A 22,820-nucleotide genomic window follows, 5' to 3' on the forward strand; every position below is an offset into this window, starting at 1 on the left:
CTAAGGCCTGATTTACCGCTAATTAGTTGAGAGTTTGAGACTAGTAGACAGCATCATTGTATGTTGAGACTAGTAGGCAGCATAGTATTTAATGTACCAGACAAAATATACTTCCATTTTCTCTATTACATGGAGATAGTGCATCTTAACTATAGCCCTTTGTTATGAGCTGAGTTTTTTTTCTCCGTCACCCCCTTAATCATGCACTTGAGATCGATATATAGCTACTGCTATAGTGCTATAGTGTGCTCACCTAGCTTTAAAACATCCTGCTTTTTCAGGTGGCAAGAAATTCTCATAAATAGAGTTGTGGGATATGACACTATTCTGATGAACAGTTTGCTTGATTCTCCTGGACAAGGTACCCCTCATAGTATAGTTCAGTTTGTATTTGTGGTTTTTAACACATCCTTCCCCCCTCCCTGCGACCTGCGACTCCCCACCCCCTCACTGCCCTGCCACTAAACACACTCACTGCCCCCCTCCGTGCACTGCCATTTCCCCCTCCCTGCACTACCACTCCCCTTGCACTGCCTCCATTCTTGCACCCCTCCCTCACTGCACACACCCCCTCCATGCCCTGCACTCCCTACACTCACTGCACACACACCCTCATTGCCTTGCACTCCCCACACTCACTGCACACACCCCCTCCCTGTCCTGCACTTCCACACTCACTGCACACACTCACTACCCAACCTCCCTGCCACTCCCACACACTCACTGCCCACCCCCTCCCTGCCCTGCCACTGCACACACTCACTGCCCACTGCACACACTCACTGCACAAACTGCCCACTCCCCACCCTGCCACAGCCAGTCCCCCCCTCCCTGCACTGCACAACCAGTCCCCCCCTCCCTGCCCTCTCACAGTAACTCCCCACATCTAGATCCTGCATCCTTGAAAAATTTGGTTTGGGCATTGCCTTATTAACTCAATACTTGTATATGTTATCTAATGTGAAGTTGTGAACTGCAGCTTCACTGGTTTACAAATTTCTTTTGGCTCTATCATATATGAGATCTTGTGTGATTATTCCATGGCCTTGTGCTATATGGTGTTTTATTGAAACAGCTGACTCTAAAATCTCAACTCTATAATTTACTCTTTTCTACTTACGATGTTGAGATTTCAAGAAAATTCTGCGAACTACATTTCAATAACATATCACATAGCAGAATTTCAATACATTTCAATAAAAATTCTGCTAACTACATTCCAATAACATAGCAGAATTTCAATAACATTCGTAACATAGCAGAATATCTTGAGATTTCAATAACATAATGCTAACATTCCCCAATTCAGAAAATATTAAAATATGATAGCTTACAACAGTTTTGATAAGAAAGAGCCCCCATGGACTTGATTGCTATAAAAAACAAAGGAGAGGAAGCCAGGGTTCTTCCTCTTCCTTTAGATCCCTACTATCCTCTGAAATTCACAGTTCCTTTGTTTGTATTACTTTCTTCCAGGAATTGGATCAAATTTATGAGACTGAAAATATAAAGAACGCACATCATCTCTCAGTTCACATAATTTTCCTCCCTCTATGCATTCGGCCACTACTTTAAAGTTATGTGGAGGATATTGATAAAACATAAAATTCCTAAAACATAAAATTCCTAAAACATAGCAGAATCTCAATATCCACGAATTTCAATAATCTCAAGAATTCCTAAAACATAAAATTCCAATAACAATTGATTGAAGAACATACCTTATGAAGCTCAACTAATGATCCGAAATTTTCACTTTTTGTTGGGTTTTCTTGAATTTCGACTCTTTGGTGTCTTTTCTTTGAATAATTTACACTCTAAATTTATATCCTATTACCATGGACCAAAACAATAACTTTAATATTAGATAATTTCCAGAAATTGATTGAAAATTTCCATAATTCACAAAATTCCAGAAACTACCTTAACTTTGGAGCTCGACTGGATTTTGTGGCTTTTGAAGGATTTCCAGAATTCCCAAAACAGAAGAACGCACCTTTGAAGTTCGAAATTTCGCCTCTTTGCTTGTTTTTCTTTGAATTTCACCTCTGTGAAGTAGTGTTCGTGAATTTCGCCTCTTCCTTCTTCCTCTTAGTATATAATTGGGTAAAATTCAGTTCGTGATTTCAGTTCATAGGAGAGATTTGGGATGGGAGATTGAAATTTGTTGGCAAACATGCAATTGATAGGGTAAAATTCAGTTCGTGATTTCAGTTACCTGATCATGAGCAATGGGTTTCCTTGTTTTAGGGAGATAAGGCGCTAGCTGTTCAAACTTTGAGAAGTTTTAAACTTTCGTGAAATAAATTGAGGGATTATTGTTGCGCGTAATATTTTGTGCGTGGATGGAGTACGTGGCAATGCAACATAATATCTAATGCAACGATCATCCCAAGTCGTTGCAATAGATATATCTAACGCAACGACCATCACCAAGTCGTTGCAATAGATATATCTAATGCAACGGTTACTATAAAGTTGTTGCAATAGCCAAATCTATGAACCTAAATTGAAATGGGTCATTGCAATAGATGATCCTACTGCAACGGTATAAAAAATAACCATTGCATTAGCTTATATTAACCATTGCGTTTGATTAAAAATGTAGTAGTGGGCCCGGAGGTGGTTCTGGGATCGACTCCCCGACGCTCAAGTTAGTTGATGATCAAGCGAGAGAGATAAAGTCTAGAGAGAGATGCTCTGGTTTGTCAGGTAAGAATTCAATACCTGTTCATTGATGAGAGAACTGGTATTTATAGTGCTCCAGGACTCCCGACTGTGAACTAGCTGGAAGGCACTTACAGCTCGAAGTCACCTCTTGGGTGGGCTTCTTGAGGCCAGATGGCTAAATCATCTGTTGGGCCTTTTCTTCCTTATAATTGGGCTACAGCTTAAAATAAGCCCAAACATGCGACATTGGAGATGATATATATATGTGTAGTAATATTAAACAATAACTATTCTATAATATTGATACTTATAAAGTAGTTATTGGTAATTTTTCCTAATTATATTCTTGATTATGAGATATGGCAATCCCTTAATCCATTTAATTGCGTTTTCTTGTTGGATAAGAAAGGTTTTTAGCCTATAAAAAAAGGATTTTTCTAACCTATGCTACAAGGCATAGGTTAAGAGTATAAAAAATCCTATATAAGATATCTTTATCCAGAAAAGATTCTATTTTAAAATCCAACCAAACTAAAAAAAAATTTTACATGATTGTCTCTATAACTTAATTAAATATCTATCCTTATGTCTTAAATTAAAATAGAATCTTGATGTAATATATATTTTTTAATGAAATTTTGATACTCTCAACTTAAACCTTGTGAGATAGGTAAGAAAAATCCTAAAGGAAGAAAGATTTTAAGACTAATCCGGAAAATATTTATTCATTTTCTCAAAGAAAGAAAGAAAGGGATTATCTTAACAAAAGGCGGCGGTGCGGACAACAAGTACTGTATAAATAAGGTTAGGTCATCACTTCAGACAACAACTTCATTCTTTTGATCCCCATTTGACGACAAAATTCAACGGCAAAACAAGAACGACAAAACAAGAAACTAAACAAGAAACTTCATTTCTAGGTAAATGTATTTCCTTAATCTCCTTTCTTTTAATGTTGTTCGTCATTAGTTTTGTTTTATGCAAGTGAGAAGTTAAAGGAATGCTTAGTTAATAAAGATTTCGTATAAGTTGTTTCTAAAAAATATGTTGATCGAATTATTATGCATTTTATTCATGAAATCTCTGCAGTTAGATTTTTTTTACTTCCTAATGCTGTTCAAACATTTGTTTCTTTTCATAAAATTATGAAATTATTCATTTCTCAATAGAATAATTATTAAATTCAGTAATGAAGATACTAATATGTTATTATAAATATATAATATGAACAAATTAACGATTGCGACTGAATGAGAATTGGTTTATGAAAGGAAATATACATTATCATGTAACTTTAATTATACGTGATGCATGGAAGATATAAATGGTAGTTAGGGTTGACTTTCGTTAATTTTGCAATCAACTAACATAGAAGGAGTAATAAATGTTGTGATTTTTGTATGTACATTCTTGAATCTTAATGGCCTTTTACATTTAATTCATCTCTACATGAAAGATTAATTAGTTTATCTTTAAGAATTTGTGTTAATTATTCATCTTTATATAAAATCTTTTGTTACAATCTAATATTCGTACTTGACTCCGTGCTAAAATAGATGCTAAGGTTTGGTTGTGTGTGTCCATGGCATCATCTCTAACAATCTGCATTTTTTTCTCATCAATTCCGTGAAAGATTACTTCGTTTACATCTAATATGAGTAGTTCGATCATATAGCATGATAATCTTTATTCTTAAATAATGATGCAGATAAACGGAAAGAAACGATGGTGGATCGGATTTCAGAATTGCCAAATGAAATCATCCACAGTATTCTATCATTTCTTCCGATCAAAAAGATGTTGCTCGAACCCGAACTCTTTCTAAAGCCCGGGAAAATAGATACCGCAATTCACACGAATATTTCAGAACTGTGCATTACGACCATCACTCATATGCATTGGAAAAACTGCTTAACACTGAAGGTGGGCAAGAAGAGCCAACAATTCAAGAAATAAGGGACAATTTCATGGATTATGCATCTAATGACTTGCTCCGAAAAAATCACGAACAGACTCTTGTGCTAGAATTAGTATTCAAAGTAGCTGTAATTGGCTCTGAATTTGATGGTGTTAATCAGTTTATTGAGTTGCTTTAAGGAGCTATGGTTGATGAGCTGAGAATATTTGTGCAATCACAAGACTTTGGTATTTTACAAGGTTTCTTTGAGCCAACAAATATATCTTATGACTTTCCCTACTCATTTTTACTGGCTTATAGAAGGTTGAGATATCTTTATGTAGAGGGATGCAAATTCATGGCTGATTTATCTATAAAAGAAGCAACGCTTATCATGAAGGCGGACAAGTTTTCTTCTCTGCGAAAGTTGTGTCTAGTTTATGCTATGTTGCCGGACCAAACAGCATTAAACAACATAGGACGTTGTTGCCCAGAACTTGAACATATTTCGTTTAGCAGTTGCAGTATTTGTTTTGATACCCTTAATCTGTCACGTTTCCCTAAGCTTAAGACAGCTTTTATATTAGGTGCTCAGCAACAGCCCCGTTTCTGAGATTTTGAAAGCCCGAGGGCGAGCCTATATATTAGGGCCCTGATTAAGTCCAAGTTTTTTGAATGTTTTATTTTTCGGTCTAGATCGAAAAATAAACAATTTTTTGGTCTGAAATTTTTGAAAGGGTAAGTACTTGATAATAATGAGGTTTGTTAAACATCGCCCATAAAATACTTAAAATCGCCCAAATTTTCACATGAATATACTATACTACCCTTACTTATGTTTTCTGATTTTTTACCCTCTTCTCTCTCATCTTCTCTCTCACTCATTTACTTTCCCATTTTTTTCTTTCACTTCCCATCTTCTTTCTTCACTCTTCCATCCATTCACTGAACTTCTAAAAAAAAAGTCTGGCATTGAGGAAAATCCAAAGAAGAAGAAAAAAATTATCCTCTGCCTTGCAACAGATTGCACTTGCAAGGGCTGCAGAGGCAAGACGACAACAAGAGGAGGCGAAGGATAGTTCTTCATCGGGACAAGGAACAACCGAAATGGACAACCACATGCTTTTCTCTTCGTTTTTCTCCTGATTGCTGAACATAAATCACGAAGTTCTTTTTTCTAGCCACGATCACAATCTAGATATTGATAACTCTTTTTGTGACTGGTCATCACAAAAAAAAAACCGAATTCAAGAGCAATCTTCCTACACCACTCGACAGCATCATCACGAGTATTAAATTGAGGACAATTGTCGAAATATCGATTATAATTAATCACATCATTAACAAGCTCCTGAAAGAAAAACAAATAAATTATCGTTAATTTAAAAAAAATCAGAATATTCAAAACAAATAAAAAAATCAGAATATTCAAAACAAATAAAAAAAATCAGAATATTTAAACATTATTTTAACCTAATTAATCTTAATAAGTTTATAATAACTAATTGAATTACCCCATTGAACCAACGTCTAGTCAGCACGTTGGACCCATGGGTCGAACGTGTGGCCAGAACGATTGCCCCATGGGCCCAACGTCTGGCCAGGACGTTAGGTCCATGGGTCGAATGTTCTGGCCACACGTTCGCCCTATGGACCTAACGTCCTGGCCAGACCTTGGGCCCATGGGGCGATCTTTTTATCCACATGTTCGTTAGTTTGTAAGCGTTTAAAAAAAATACCTTAGAAGACGAAAACGAAGACGACGACATTTCGTATCAGAAAAGTGAGAGTTAAATTTTGAAATACAGTAAAAATTTGAATGATAAAGTAAAGGGTTAGTAAAATAATATTGGTAAAAAACAAACAAGGATATAATAGTCCATTCATACCTAAATTTTGATTTTAAGTATATTATGGGCAACGTATAGAAGTTCAGGATAATTTGATATGTCAATTAGAAAACAAAAAAAAAAGAAATTGAAAAGATGCACAATTAAATAATTAATAAAAAAATTACCAATAAAGTTGCAGTTTTGCAAACCAAAAAAAAAGTTGCAACCATACATTATGGAAGGACCAAAGGTGGAAAAAATTTAAGTTGGACTGAAATAAAGTGATAAAAAATAATTGAAATTTATATCAGATAATATCAAAGTTTTATTAAAAAAATTTATGGATTAAGGTTCTATTTTTTTTAATTAATTTGTTTTGCACTGTTTTTAATAAAATATTATGAACTAATCTAAACTAATTAAAAAAAAAATAGGGGTAAAATTAAATTTATCATTTCACTACTCCGATTCATTTATATTACTAAAAACTAAAGAAAGATTAAAATTTATATGCATTAACAACCTTTAAGGGTCTACAACATGACATAAAAATAAAAACATATCTTCATGGCCTAATCTGTCGACTTTTATGTCCCAATCTATTTTCGAGTTCAGTCGTTCATTAAAATTAATCAGCAACAATCTGATTTCACAAAACTTATTCAAGTTTTCACAAAAATTAAATTGATTTAATGTATAATACTTATTACTATGAAAAAATACAGTGTGTCATTGAAATTCTCAAATAATTATAATAATTCTTGGTCGAAAAATGAAGTAATACAATTCAGAATTTGCAAAACCTAAAAAATGGAATAAAGAACAAAAATTGCAAAGAAAAGAGAGAAATTATCCAAAAATTTTGAGCGTTTGACATTGAATTGAAAAACAAGTGGGAGAATTGAATAAGAAACTTAATTCGCAATAAGCTTAATTGTCGGCAGCATTTGCAATTTTGCAGTGATCTTTTCTTTTCCATTTTTTTCTATTTTTCCTTTTATTCTCTTTTCCCTTTACTTATTTGGGTTATGTGTTTTGGGGCCTGGACACCTGCCCCTCTCGCCCATATGTTGACATTATCCAAAAATTTTGAGCGTTTGGGCCCCATTAAATATAGCCCTGCTCAGGAAGACCTTCTCCAATATGTTGACATTAGATAGACTAACTTGAGAAATTTGTTTTGGAGGTTGTTTGTGTTTGATCAGTATGCCTGCTTGTCGTAATATCATGAAGCTCGTGCTTCAAGGATGCTCAGTAAACGAGCCTTATATGTTAAAGGACCTTACTTGTTTTCCACTCCTTGAGAAAGTAAAACTTGAGGAATTGACAATAAATCATTTTTGTTGGATCAAAGCAGCCAATTCTCATATGAGGAATTTCGTGTATATTGGCACAGGCTTTCAGGATATTCATTTTGAGTGTCCAAATCTTAAGACGTTTGCTTACTTTAGCAGCGACCATACACTCCCTGTGACGATCTCACTTTACTTACCAATTGAGGTAGATCTTTACTTCTCTTTAGACGTGCTTTTTTCACGTACCCCGTTGTGGTTCAGCTGCTTAAGGATTTTCGTCAAAGAGATACAAGGACACAATACTGTTTATCTGCACCTTATGGTTTCAGCCAATATGATGGGTAATTCAAAATACTCGATTTCTTAATTAACTTTTGCAGATATACAATTAAGTTATTCACTTGTGTGTAATTTGTTTACTTTTTGCAAGGCTGACTTTTATCTTGAAGCATGTGGAAAGACTTGCCAACCCAACGATATTAACATATAACTAGAGATTCTAGAAAATGGATTCACAAAAACTCCAACAATTGTTGATGTGGATGGTCTGATCTGGAGCACCCTTCAGTCTTATTTACATGTAATCATACACCTGCTTTTTAATTTTTAGATTATGGACACAAGTTCAGTAAGTTCTAATTATGGTATTGTCATGTAAACCGATCTATATACTTCCTACATATATTCCAGTGGTAAACTAAACTGACAATGCATTAAGATTATGTGTGACTTGTATGAAATATAATTATCAACTACATAAGCTCCCGACTCATTTTTACTGGCTTCCAGAAAGTTGAGATATCTTTATGTAGAGGGATGCAAATTCATGGCTGGTTTATCTATAAAAGAAGCAACGCTTATCATGAAGGCGGACAAGTTTACTTTTCCGCGAAAGTTGTGTCTAGTTTATGCTATGTTGCCGGACCAAACAGCATTAAACAACATAGTCCGTTGTTGCCCAGAACTTGAACATATTTCGTTTAGCAGTTGCAGTATTTGGTTTGATACCCTTAATCTGTCACGTTTTCCTAAGCTTAAGATAGCTTCTATATTAGGTGCTCAGGAACAGCCCCGTTTCTGAGATTTTGAAAGCCGAGGGCGAGCCTACATATTAGGGACCTCATTAAGTCCAAGTTTTTTGAATGTTTATTTTTCGGTCTAGACCGAAAAATAAATAATTTTTTGGTCCAAAATTTTTGAAAGGGTAAGTACTTGATAATTTGATATGTCAATTAGAAACAAAAAAAAAAAAAAAATTGAAAAGATACACAATTAAATAATTAATAAAGAATTTACAAATAAAGTTGCAATTTTGCAAAACAAAAAAAAAGTTGCAACCATACATTATAGAAGCAACAAAGGTGGAAACATTTAACCTATACAGAAATAAAATAATAATAATTAAAATTTATATTAGATAATATCAAAGTTTTATTTAAAAAAAATGGATTAAGGTCCTTTTTTTTTAATTAATTTGTTTTTGCACTGTTTTTAATAAAATATTATGAACTAATCTAAACTTATTCAGAAAAAAAAAATGGGTAAAATTAAATTTATCATTTTACTACTACGATTCATTATGCAATTATACAATATACAAATATCAAAATTTTATATTACTAAAAACTAAAGAAAGATTGAAATTTATATGCATTAACAACCTTTAAGGGTCTACAACATGACATAAAATCTATTTTCGAGTTCAGTCGTTCATTAAAATTAATCAGCAACAATCTGATTTCACAAAACTTATTCAAGTTTTCACAAAAATTAAATTGATTTTATGTATAATACTTATATACTATGAAAAAATACAGTGTGTCATTGAAATTCTTAAATAATTATAATAATTCTTGGTTGAAAAAATGAAGTAATAAAATTCAGAATTTGCAAAACCTAAAAAATCGAATAAAGAACAAAAATTGCAAAGAAAAGAGAGAAATTATCCAAAAATTTTGAGCGACATTGAATTGAAAAACAATTGGGAGAATTGAATAACAAACTTAATTCGCAATAAGCTTAATTATCGGCAGCATTTGCAATTTTACAGTGATCTTTTCTTTTTCATTTTGTTCTATTTTTCCTTTTATTCTCTTTTACCTTTACTTATTTGGGTTATGTGTTTTGGGCCCTGGGCACCTGCCCCTCTCGCCCATGCCCAAATACAGCCCTGCTCAGGAAGACCTCCTCCGATATGTTGACATTAGAGAGACTAACCTTGAGGAATTTGTTTGTAGAGGTTGTTTGTGTTTTATCAGTATGTCTGCTTGTCGTAATATCAAGAAGCTCGTGCTTCAAGGATGCTCAGTAAACGAGCCTTATATGTTAAAGGACCTTACTTGTTTTCCAATAAATCATTTTTGTTGGATGAAAGCAGCAAATTTTCATATGAGGAATTTCGTGTATATTGGCACAGGCTTTCAGGATATTCATTTTGAGTTTCCAAATCTTAAGACGTGTGCTTACTTTAGCAGCGACCATACACTCCCTTTGACGATCTCACTTTACTTACCAATTGAGGTAGATCTTTACTTCTTTTTCGACATGCTTTTTTCACGTACCCCGTTGTGGTTCAGCTGCTTAAGGATTTTCGTCAAAGAGATACAAGGACACAATACTATTTATCTACACCTTATGGTTTCAGCCAATATGGTGGGTAATTCAAAATACTCGATTTCTTAATTAACTTTTGCAGGTATACAATTAAGTTATTCACTTGTATGTAATTTGTTTACTTTTTGCAAGGCTGACTTTTATCTTGAAGCATGTGGAAAGACTTGCCAACCCAACGATATTAACATAGAACTAGAGATTCTAGAAAACGGATTCACAGAAACTCCAGCAGTTGTTGATGTGGATGGCCTGATCTGGAGCACCCTTCCGTCTTATTTACATGTAGGCGGTTATTGTCACGACTTCGTGGAGGTTCTCCCATATATCATACACCTGCTTTTTAATTTTTAGATTATGGACACAAGTTCAGTAAGTTCTAATTATGGTATTGTCATGTAAACCGATCTATATACTTCCTACATATATTCCAGTGGTAAACTAAACTGACAATGCATTAAGATTATGTGTGACTTGTATGAAATATAATTATCAACTAGTGCTTAATCCCTATTGTATTCTACTTTCCATGTTGAAACATTTATTATGGCATAAACGCATTGAGTGATGAGTAGTAGTAAAATAAATATACCCTTTTGAAATGCAGGACTTGTGTCAAAAATTAGAGCAGAGATTCCAAAAAGAACACTGTAATTGTAACCAAAAGCTATGCTATACTTATTGGTGGCATAACATAAGAGATTTCGGAGTAACGCACAAGAATGTGGACATGAAGCATAATTTGGCCTCTTTGGTGAATATGTGCATGGCAAATCTTCCATCTTCATCTGATCCGGATCGTATTGATCGTCTACCGATTTGCTTCGAATTTGAGTGGTACTACACCACTGATGAAGAGATCATAGCTCAGTTGCCAGGATTAATTTCTGATGAGGAAGAAGAATGATATAAATTGGTGCAGTTCTAGTCTACTCAAAAGTTTATTTGTCATTTGCTATACATGCATGCATGTTACTAATTGATCTTGTAAATACTAAATAGCGATAGGTGATTCTAAAAACTTGTGTCTTTTCTTTGGTAACATCTAATACTTTAGTTGGTAAAGAGTGGATATCATCTAATATTTTAGTTGGTAAAGAGTAAAGACTAATCTTGTGGAGTGGACAAATGGTACTTAAGACTTGAGATTCTGAATTCGTCTACATTATTGCGCTTAGTTGCTCTTTAACACCAAAAAAAATATTTTTAGAGCCTGTGTAATTACCAATCGTTGATTGTAAGGAACGGTAAGAGTATCTGTTACATTTACGACACCGGTTAGATAATTATTTTCTGTTAAGGATCACTCGTATTCTATGATCTCAAAAATGATCAAGTAGTGTACCAAAATTATTTTGTTTTAGTCTTCTAAAAGAAGAATTATTTTCTTTTAGGGCCTATTTTCCCCAACTTAATTTCAGTTCAATTCAATTCAGTTGCAATCAGTTGAGTTCAATTTAGTTCAGTTAAGTTGCAATCAGTTCTGTTCAATTTAGTTCAGCTCCAATTATCATTTCTATTAGTTATAATTTAATTCAGTTCAGTTCCATTCAGTTCAGTTCAATTGCAATCAGTTCAGTTGTTTTATGACGAAGAGAACATGTCCTTAGTGGATATCATGTAGCTTAGTTGGAAAAATGTTGACTCTTGTAGGAGGGGTATTCAAAGCATGTGATCAGATCACGTATACATAATTGAGTTTAGTCACTCTCTAAAACTAAAAAGTTTATTTTCTTTAATAAAAGAAAAATGTATGGTGATTAGTATATATATGTATAGAGATGACAATGGGTCCAGGACCCTCCTCGAACTCGCCTAGACCCTACCCTAATTTAAGGGTACGTGCCGTAATTTTTTGGACCCTCTAGGTAAGAATAGGTATGGGTCTTAATATTGGTGGATAAGGTATATAAAGGATCCACTTCTCAAATACTCAGATCCTACCCATTGATCCGTCCTAACTAAAATACATAATTTTATTTTGGATCTTTCGCCAATTACAACCTTTTATAATAGCGAGTTTGTTAACTGCAGCCTATTTTTTTTTTTTTTTTTTTTGAAAGAAAGAAAAGGGATTTCATTAATATTTCGCCAAACGGCACTTACAAGTCATTTCTGAAAAACATAAAATTCTAATAGAAATACATATCACCCTAAAAATATAAACGTCGCAGATTTGACTTAATTTTGCCTTAATAAAAATCTTCATCTGAAGCAATGCAATCTGTGAGTTCGCTCTGGTTCGGCATACGATCTGCAGATGCGGAAATTTTGGGATGAACGTACTCCAATAGTCTTCCATAATTTTACAGAAGTTGTGAAACCCTAATTCTTCATGTTGAATATCAAACTTCAACCCATGAGAATAATTTCTCATACCTAAAAACAAAAGAACCATACTCACAACTCCCATAGGGAGAAGGAGATTTCCAAAACAGAAACTAAAAACCCCATAAAAGGGTTTGAGAAAATCTCATAAAGAGATACTAATTTATTGAACAAAACAAGGAAATGAACTAAAAACTGAAAATAAAAGGGAAAAAGGGGCTTACCATGGATGAAAACATCCATGGCAGCCCCCTAATTGATGAAGAAGGGGTAAGGGAGGCTAGGGTTTTAGAGAGAGAAAAGGAGAGGGGAGGCTAGGGTTAACTGCAGCCTATTCATTTCAAACTCTCCAATTGCAGCCTTATAAAATCAAGGTACCTTTAAGTTGCAGCCCAATTTCATTTTCAGGCCAAATGAGCCTGATTATGACGTCATACTTAACAAAAGTCTCAACCCTTTTCCACTTCCCTCCAAAACCCTCGACTTCTCTCTCTCCATTTTCTCTCTCCTCTAACCTCAATTTTCTCTCTCCTCTAAGTCTCAGTGTCACCTCCCAAATGTCCTCCTCCACTAGTACCCTCATTCGACACCCTATAATTTCGAGTATATTCATCCTCACAAATGCATCAAGTTTTTTGTGCTTTTTTCGTGTTCTTACACCCAATCGGATTCCATTCCCGCCCTTATTAGGTGAAATGGACGCCGATTGAGATTTTCGCATGACAAAATACTTATAAAATAGAGCAAAGACACCTATTTTCGGAAATGCCAGCAAAGAGAGGAGAGAGGAGAGATGGGAGAGGAGATAACGGAGAAGATAAAGATGATACAGGAATATGGAGGACCAAGCACGGCAAACAGAAAAGACAATGAAAATACATGAGGGATTGAATTCCAAACATTATACCTAGATTCAGGGCTGATGAACTAAGCTTAATTAGAAGCTCCTGTAATTGATTTGTCCCCTACTCCCCCTCCCTCGTTCACAAACAGCAGAAATTACCAAATTACCAAAAAGTATTCCATGAGCTTAATGTTAGCAGATTGAGGATTTAGAGCAATCCATAGAAAAAACTGAAAGCAACAAATAAGTAAAATAGACCATAATAGACGCAAACATCAGGTAACAAGATATTGGAGCAGGATTCAGAAGTGCTTGCCTGTAGAGAACTAAAGCCTCTTGTTTTGCAGAGTTGTATCTGTATTTAAATTCTGTAATATTCATCGGTCCTACCTACAAAATCAAACTTCCTCAATTAATATACACGAACACGACTAACTGTTCTGTTTCCAATAAGCTTGACCAACATATGAGCGAAGTACCATCTCAGAAAATATTTTGAAGCTACCAGCCAGGTTCTTCGGGCATAAAAGTTGCAAGCACTGCTTCCATCCGCAAGTTCAGTGACTAATCTCAATCTATCAAAGTTCATATTTACCCCACTTGTGATTACAACAACATTTTCATTCTATTGCTGTACATGAATTTACATTACATTGGTTTCATGTGCTTCCTGATTCCTGAATCTGTGCTATTAAGGATTCATGTTTCGCTGACAGTTCCGCCTGAATATTAAGTTCCTTTCTGTTCCCATTACTTAACTGTATGCATCAGCATATACCTGAAAGCTATTGTATTTCTGCAGGTGCTGGAAATATTCAGCATCTAATGTATTCTCAATTTCTAGACTCTTTCTTGTTTTTCTTGGTTAATGTGGACCTTTTTTCATGTTTGCAGCCTTACGGCTTTGATATTGGCCAGTCAGAACGGGGCACAGTTCTTAAGGGTTTAGATCCTTTGTGATTTTGCAGAATCTCTTTGCACAACAAAGGTTTCCCTTATGCCAAGTTTTATTAGCCTCCATTTCCTCTTTCCTAACTGTGGAGCTCACTACTTAAAATATGCAGCGATTGTTGATAGTTCCTTCTCAACTAGCATATGGAAGCAAAGGAGTCCAAGAAATCCCTCCCTCCAAATGCCGCGATAGACTTCTAAAAAGATCTCACTACTGATGATGGATTCATGGGTAACAAGCAACTTGTGACTTTTCTATATGTAAATTTCCCTCCTTTGCACATTTTAAGTAGTCTCGACAACCACTTTGTATTCTTTTACGATAAATCTATACATGTGGAACAGGGTGTGCAATTGCTACTTCTCCGTTTGCTCTTTTGCACTTTCTAAATAGTCTCCACACCCACATCTATTTTCTTCATGTGCTTCTCTTCTTTCTCATGTTCTTCATTTCAAGAAAATTTTCAGACAAGTAGTATCAATTTCCTTTTCTCCGGCACTGTAAATGGAAATCATAATCTTTACTCCTATTTGTGCAGCTGGATGTGGAACCATTATCCATCAAGCAAAGTCCATTTGGGTATGCAATATCTTAGTTGCTGTGGTAGGAAAAGTGAAAATCTCACATATATTCTTTCTTAGCTTGTAGATTAAGAATCTTCCAATTTTATCCATTTGTTGTAAATTTGTAATTCGATATTCTGAAAATACATCTACAACTAACTGAATAAGGAGTATTTGTTCATGTTCCGAGTTCGAAAAGTTTCATATAGCATGCTAGAAAGTACTTGTAGGACACAATCATGCATATATTGAAAAACATCTCCTAAGTTGTAAGTGGACTCATGTGCTAAACTGCTAACTTATAATTGCGAACATATACCCTAATCTGGTGGTGGATAGAAGATGGGAAGGACACAACTGGTGTAAACGGATACTGATTCTAATAGAATCAGTGAATCCTTCATAAAACCTTGAGGAAATGTCACAATTTATGTTGTAGAGAGAGCAGGGAAGCCCTCCGTGTAAAATGCGATATCTATTTGATAATGAAGAGGTTTTTGCGATTTCAAATTGCTCTCAGATGGGTACCAAATGCACTTCGTACCACAAAAGGAAACACAACTTCCAGAAATAAAATCAAACCTTCTATTAATATCCAAATTTCTCACAAACTGTACCATTTTAGCATCAGTATCATCTGGAAAAGGTTTGGATACCATTGAACTTTTGTTTTTATTTTGACCTTTCTTTTTGGTAACAAACGCAAGAGCATTTAGTACCAATCTAAGTGATACTAGGTACAAAATAGGTGTGTTAAATACCGTGTTGAATCAAATAATTTGATAATTTTAATGTTGGTGCTCTTCTTACAATGATTCTCTGATAATTGACATAATAAGCATGCATAAAACATGGTTAGTATAAACAAGAACAAGATCCACTCCGATTCTAAAGAAGAGCTAGGAAGGCAATCTCTTATTTGGAACTCTACAAATGATTACCACATACTCCCTCTAGACTTTATTAGTTACCCCTTTCTTTAGTACACATTTACTGAGACACTCATTTGAACCTTAATATCTCTAATTTTCGATAAGCAAAAATTACAAAAAGTTGATATTTGGATAATACACAGTGAGACGAATCTAACAAGATCTCACGTGAATAGACTTTTTCCTTAAATACAAATTATAAGAGATAGTCAAAGTCATCTATGTGAATAGTATCAAAAGTCAAAACGGATAAACTAATAAAGACCGGATGGAATAACTTATAAACCTTACCCTCTTTCCTGAGCACTGCTAATTTTGTCTTCCACTCCTCCCCCCAACCCCCTTGCTTGACTTACTTTTTTTCTTTCAAAAACTTTTAATGAGAATACAAAACTTCACCATAGAACTTCTAAATAAATCACTTCATCATCTCACATCAGAACTAGAAGGAAAACGAATACTAAAAGAATGTAACAGGTACTAAATAATAAATTAGCATCATGTGTATCGATGAAAGAAGAGTACACTATTCAACTAGAGTTACAATTAAAACAAAATTTGTTGATTTATATACAATTCCTCTAGCAGTCAATTTTACCCATCTCTGGACCAGATTCAAGCAGGTCAAGTTGTAATAACATAGCACATGAACAGCAGCGATATCTTCACCTCCGATAACGATACCGCTTAAAGTTGAAATACACATGTAGGATGCCTCTTTCAAAGGTGCATTTGTAACCTTTTTTATGGGAATACTCCCACTCTTTATTAACAATCCGGAAGGCCTGCAAGTGAAAATCAAAGACATGAGTTGACAAGTTCTTGGTAGTATTAAGAAATAAACTTCAAATACCAGCGATAAGAGGTAAATTTTCAAGACACTAGGACAGGAGAGAAAATGAAGGAATATAAAAGGAGATCAGATACATACTATGTCTTCATAAGGAGGGCCAGCGTGGAACCGAATAATACAGGTCTCACTGCTGTCGCCATCTTTCTCAATAAAGTACGTAGGAGCCTTAATTTTATCAACAAGGTCTGGGTAGAAAATATTGAACTTGTAGCCTTGGACAATCTTAGGAGGAGGGTTATCATGGTCATAATGTGTCTGATTATACTTGTTCCATTCATAACCAGTATGAACTCGGTTAAAATACTTCGGCTTTCTTGGGCGATATTTGTCATGCCACCAATAAACCTGTAACAACAACAGCTAATTAGTCTCTTACTCAAGGAACCTTGAATTGCAATACTGGAAGCAAAAGGGCAATAACATTGCCAAAGCACCCAACGTACGATACCTGTGAATCCAGATTGACTTCAGCACCAGAGCCAAAAACCACGTCACCATCCTCCATGGATCCCATAAGTTTTTTCGCCCTAACCTCAAAGTCATCCTCCGGCTGAGCACGTGGTTTTGCTGAAACCATTGCTTCCTTCAGCCTCTTTTGTTGTTCCTCCAATACAGCTAAACGCTTCTTCTCCTGTTAATGCAGTAACTTTAGTGTAAATACACAAAAAGGGAAAAGCATAATCAACATAATAAAGAGTTAAATAATACTAGATCACAACATCAGAAAACTTACTAATATAACCCTGTCCTCATCAGGATCAATTGCTTCTTCATTGTCTTCACCATGTAAGAGCTCTGGAGAAAATGAACCATCCTCCGCTTCCGACTCCTGAGCTTCTTCATATGTGATGGGTTCTGGAGATAATGCTCTAACATCTAGACAAACTAAATGATTCAGCCAGCTATGCTAGAGCAAATTATCCTCAATTACGGGAAAGAAAAAATTAACACTCAGGAATGAAATCATACCTTCAGCTTCTTCCTCACTTTCGTCCTCTTCTATCTTCTCCTCCTCAGACTTCATCATTTCATCTTGGAGAGGCTGTTCAAGGCGGTGCAAATGTTTCCTTAGCATCTTGGCGTGGATTTCCTTAAGACAAGCCTGCACATATTGGCAATTAATTTCAACTGAGAGACTGTTCACTGTTTTCAAAAAATAGACTCAAAGCTTTAAAATTAAGCAATGAAGTGCCAAACAACCTGGCATACACACCTTTGCCTTGTAAATGTGAAGCCGTTTAACTACAGCTTCCCAATACTCAACCACCTTGGCTTTCCCGGATCGCATCTCTGACTCAATTTGTGCTTGTAGTGCAACCAAATCTTTGTAACTCTTGCCTTCCAGGAAATTTCTGACATCTGTCTCAATGCTCGAATGCAGACCTCTTTCTTCAGCAAGTAACTCAGCAGGAGGTTGCTCCCCACGCACTCTAGCTCGATCAATTGCATCTTTTCTCCTAGCTTCACCCAACTCCCACTCGCAAACCACCATCAATGCCTGCCAAATCATACAGCGATAGGTGAGTCAATTAAGTGTGCCTCAATAGTCCAAGCATTAATATCAAATAGCCTATAAGGAATAACAACCAGGATAACTCCTCCATATCCCCTCTACACTACTGCTTTACCAGACGTGAGTAGCATAAGAGTCTAGTGCTCAGCACATTGATAAGAAGATGAGCAAAGCGGACAGGAGACATGATTCAAGAATCAAATCAGTATAAGACAAAAGCTGTAAGGAACTATGACATAAGGGAAGGTACCTCACATCCGCCAAGGGTTCATAAAGGCTAGCCAACAAGCAAGGTGGGGCACTTAGGATGTAACTGAGCAGAAATTGAAGCCCAATAGATAATTTCAAAGCATTCAAACAAGAGCTTGGGAAAAATTCTCTACTTCCTTGGCATACAGGCTGATTTCTAGAGGAATCCACCAACAAGTTGGGCTGGTGATAACAAACACCTAATGTCTAGAAACCCCGTTGAGTGATGGTTCATGTTCCTAAGCAATGGAATTGTGACAAAGCCATTGCATTACATACAGGCCATTTCATAATAGGTTTTCAACTTGTCATTCTGTGTAATATTATTTCATAACATGTTTTAACTCATGCCACAAGATCAGTTATAACCATCGATTTTCTGAATCAGTCATTATATTCATCATTGAAACTGTTTAGCACATTGAAACAACTTTATTCACATATATGATAAGTTTTACACTCGCTTTAATCACTAACAAATGTTCAAAACTCTAACATAACAAGGTTTCAACAAATATGTCAAGCCCAATTTGCAAGCCACGGAAACATTCCTCAATGAGGATTGTTGAAGTTGGTAATTGAATAAAGGGTTGAATTAAGACAAATCAATATAAAGATATTAAGCATAAAAGACATATTATTCTTATTATAAAAATAAAAAAAAGTCCTCTTCAAAAACATGTTATCAACAAAAAACTGTTCAAAACAATTATGAAACAAGCACCACTCTTATGCGAAGCTTCTTTTATTTTTGTTTCTTTTTTCCGCTTCAAGCGAACAAATTCTATAAGCTACCAGCACTACCATATAAGACCCAGGAAATTTCCTCATTCTGAAACGGTCTGGATGAAATTATGCTCAGAACAACTATTTGTTGCATATTCAACCACAAATGTTGTATATTGAACCATATTTATTGTATATAGAATCATAAAAGATGTATATGAAAATCAGTTATGAAAGTTATATAAGATGGTGAACTTTCATATACAACATTTGTTATTTGATACGCAATATTTAGGATTATATACTGAACAATAGTCGTTCATCAAAGTTTGAAAATAGGCACAGCTCTATAAGACACTTATTACTTCACATAAAAAATGCAGAAAATTCTAATTAGTAAGAGTAAAGTATTTACCTCCCAATACTCCACATGAGTTGGCGTTGCCCTATCTAGACCAAGATGCAGTTTTATATCATCATGAAGCTCCTCAATTTCTTTAACAGTCAAACCCTGCATAAATCCAGCATATCAAAAAACAACACTTCCAAAACCGGAACAAATTCAATCAAACAAGCGAAAATCAACACACAAATATTGCAGAGACAATTCAAATTGCTCGAAAACAGAAATAAAACAAAGAAATCGTTACCTTGAAGACCATGTAAGGCTCATCCAATTCGACATCGAATTCATCCGAATCATCAAGATATTTAGTAAGAACATCAATTGGCTTAGTTCGACCTTCGAGCAATCGAATCCTAGACCTAACCTTACTCTGATCAAAATGAAACTCCTCCTCTTTCTTCTCAAAATCATCAGCTTCAGCTCTAGCTCTTTCTCTCTGCAACAACATCATCTCCTCTTCTCTTTGCGCCTTCTCCAACGCTCTCTCTTCTCTCCTCTTCTTAACTTTCTCAATCTCCGCCATCCTTTCCTTCTGCCTCTTCTTCTCCGCCTTCACAGTGTACTCATCCAACGGAACTCCATGAATTACATCCTTCTCAATTTTCTTCCTCCAAACAAACTTCTCATTCAGGTTCGAGTCTCCGAAAGGATTTGAATCGTTTGAGTAACCGGAAACCGTCTGAGTTTTCATCTTCTTCGCTACTCTCATTGCCTTCTTCTGTGCCTTTTTAGCGAGGTACTCTTTTATCTCTTCTTCCGAAACCTTTTTTCGCTTGCTCTTACTTCTGGTGTCGCCGGAATCGGAGGATTCCGGCGATGATTCTCGTCTCCGGCGACGATGGCGGCGGTTGCGGGAGGAATCTGAGGAGTAATCGGACTCGGAAGGTGAATCGGCTGAGTCGGAATCGTCGTTGGACCGTCGGCGTTTGGTTTTGCGAGAGGAGGAGGGTTTCTCTGATCGACTACTCTTGCTTCTCTCGTGTCTCCCCATGTTTGGTTTGGAAAAAAGTTGGGAGATTGAAGCTCAAAACCTTAGCGTAGTTAGCGAGAAACTACTTTTGCAAGTGGAAGAAATAAAGAATGGCGGTATGTGATATGTTTGAGGTTTTATAGGTCACTACTTGACGTCTCCGATTCATATTACTAGTTATACTTCTCAATTCACTGACTTTTAGGCAAAAAGAGAGATATAGAGAATAAAAAGAAAATAGACTTATGTGAGAAGAGAGAGATAGAGAGAGTTTATTGATCAAAAAAGAAGTATAATAAGTAATGTGAAACTTCCCACAATAGAAAGTGTAGCGAGTATTATGAAATGGAGGAAGTATATGGCCCTGTTTGGCAAATAGAGTTTAGCTGTTAGAGTCTAGAGTTTGCTTTTAGAGTTTTAACTTTTTTTCAGTAGATTTGACTGCTGATTTGACAACTTTTTTTATAAATGTGTTTGGTAAAAGTTAACTGATTACTAAAAGCTTATTGCCATTTGTTTGTGTAAAATGACATTTATAGACATTTTAATACATATGTGTAGTATTATTATTAAGGGCAAAAAAGTCATTAAACATATTTCTACCTAATCCTCTAAAAAAACTCCTAATTTTGAGAGTTTTTTTTCATTTTGAGAGTTTTCATTCCAAAACTCTCTCTAAAACTCTCTTTTACCAAACACCCTTTTAGAGTTTTTAACTAGTCAAAACTTTAAAAGTGGTCCAAACCTCTCTTTTTGCTCCAAAACTCTAATCGCCAAACACCCCCTATATTTAAAGAAAAAAAAAATTTGGGAGCATAGAGCGCGCATGTCATCAAATTTTATTTTAAACTTTTACAAAAATAGAGTTCTACATATATGTAAATACATACGCATAAAGAGTTCTAGATAAGCTAAAATTAGAGTTTGATTTTGCATGAACAACCTAAATATATATAAATTGTGTACAACTTTTGCTACGTAATTCAGAATATTATAATTTTTGTTCCATTGGATAGTGTTCGAAATATGCTCTGAAATAAGATTCATTTACAATATAGTTCTACAACTTATGAAATAGAGAGCGCCGCGTAGGATTGCCATGTCATTAATTTTTATTATAAATATTTTAAAATATAGAGTCTTATATATATTTAAATACATAAAAGGAATTTTGGATAACGAGCAATTAGAGTTTCATTTTGAATAAACAAACTAAATTATTATATTATATAAAATTGAATAAAAAAATTTCTACCTAATCCAAAACATTATAATTTTTCACCATTTGATAGTACTTGAAATATACTTCAAAATAAGATCCATTTACAATATAATTTTACAACTCATAAAAATATAAAGTATTTAACTAGATGAATAATAAGACATTATTTAGTTTTTCTTTTAGAAAAATATATTAATAGTTATAACTATAGTGTAATGTATGTGACTATAGCATTTTATCATAGGTTTAACTTATATGATTAAACATATTATCTTTCAAAATCTCAGTCTTACGAGTTCGAATCCTCTAGAGTTTTAATAAAAGTCTACAAGATATAGTTGTATACTTGTATATGAACCATACATTTTAAAATCAATAGCGTGTATTGGTAAAAGGGGACAAAAAAGAGGTAGATTTTGATGAGATAAAATAGGAAAAATTTTGGAAAGAAAATATATGAACCATTGATTTTTTTTTTATTAAATGTTTGATATTGCTCAAACTCTACCTTGTAGAGTTATTTTACAACTCTAGAGGATCCAAACACGTCTGAAATAACATTTCTTTCGTTGAACTCTAGAGAGTAACAAATAGGTTCGTCATTTAGAGGTCGTTTGATTCACCTTAAATTCCACTGGAATTTGTATTTCTTAGGAAGTAGAAAATAAAGTATTTTGATATGAAAATAGAATTTCCAAGAAAATAGAAATTCCTAAGAAATGTAGGAAATTAATCACCATCCCCTTAGTAATTAGAAATTCTTTTGTCAATTACAAATTCCTATACTCAACCAAACACCCAAAGCCACTTTAGGAAATGGAAAAAGGTATTTACTTCCCATGAAATAAAACTTCTCATAGGAATTGAATTCCAACAGTAACCCGAGTCCTTAGTAAATTGAATGCAAACAGCGCCAAATGACATTTCAAATATGAACACTTCTAAAAAAAAAAAAAAA

At 34.7% G+C, this 22,820-nt stretch overlaps 2 protein-coding genes across 3 annotated transcripts in view; one reads left to right on the forward strand and one right to left on the reverse strand.

The window, feature by feature from the left end:
• LOC104898567 (peptidyl-prolyl cis-trans isomerase FKBP16-4, chloroplastic) overlaps positions 1 to 15,177 on the forward strand; it is a 53,440-nt gene extending 38,263 nt beyond the window's left edge. The window contains exon 9 of the mRNA XM_057396221.1: positions 14,967 to 15,177. Coding sequence (XP_057252204.1) covers positions 14,967 to 15,023 — 57 coding nt within the window. The 3' untranslated portion in view covers positions 15,024 to 15,177. The remainder of the gene's footprint in view (positions 1 to 14,966) is intronic.
• Positions 15,178 to 16,384: 1,207 nt separating this feature from the next.
• Positions 16,385 to 20,752, reverse strand: LOC104898569 (splicing factor Cactin). 2 transcript variants are annotated; one of them, XM_010685663.4, is made up of 8 exons: positions 19,915 to 20,752; positions 19,680 to 19,775; positions 17,990 to 18,274; positions 17,746 to 17,878; positions 17,510 to 17,652; positions 17,225 to 17,407; positions 16,855 to 17,121; positions 16,385 to 16,708 (listed from the first exon to the last, which is right to left on the reverse strand). In XM_010685663.4, exons 1-8 carry the CDS (start codon positions 20,659 to 20,661, stop codon positions 16,589 to 16,591), a joined length of 1,974 nt encoding a protein of 657 aa, XP_010683965.2. In that variant the 5' UTR covers positions 20,662 to 20,752; the 3' UTR covers positions 16,385 to 16,588. The 2 variants fall into 2 exon arrangements, with proteins under 2 accessions (XP_010683965.2, XP_019106327.2); XM_019250782.3 differs by having other exon boundaries at positions 17,510 to 17,661.
• Between the last annotated feature and the right edge of the window lie 2,068 nt (positions 20,753 to 22,820).

The sequence above is a fragment of the Beta vulgaris genome, chromosome 7 (assembly GCF_026745355.1).
Source record: "Beta vulgaris subsp. vulgaris cultivar EL10 chromosome 7, EL10.2, whole genome shotgun sequence".
Classification (NCBI taxonomy): domain Eukaryota; kingdom Viridiplantae; phylum Streptophyta; class Magnoliopsida; order Caryophyllales; family Amaranthaceae; genus Beta; species Beta vulgaris.

What these genes read in the sequence shown, in the direction of transcription:
- LOC104898569 (XM_019250782.3), bottom strand. Translation starts at nt 20,661, where the DNA reads ATGGGGAGACACGAGAGAAGCAAGAGTAGTCGATCAGAGAAACCCTCC. An exon ending in AAGTGAGGAAGAAGCTGAAG is followed by an intron (nt 17,662 to 17,745) that starts GTATGATTTCAT and finishes TGAATCATTTAG; the next exon opens with TTTGTCTAGATGTTAGAGCA. An exon ending in GCCCTCCTTATGAAGACATA is followed by an intron (nt 16,709 to 16,854) that starts GTATGTATCTGA and finishes TTTCACTTGCAG; the next exon opens with GCCTTCCGGATTGTTAATAA.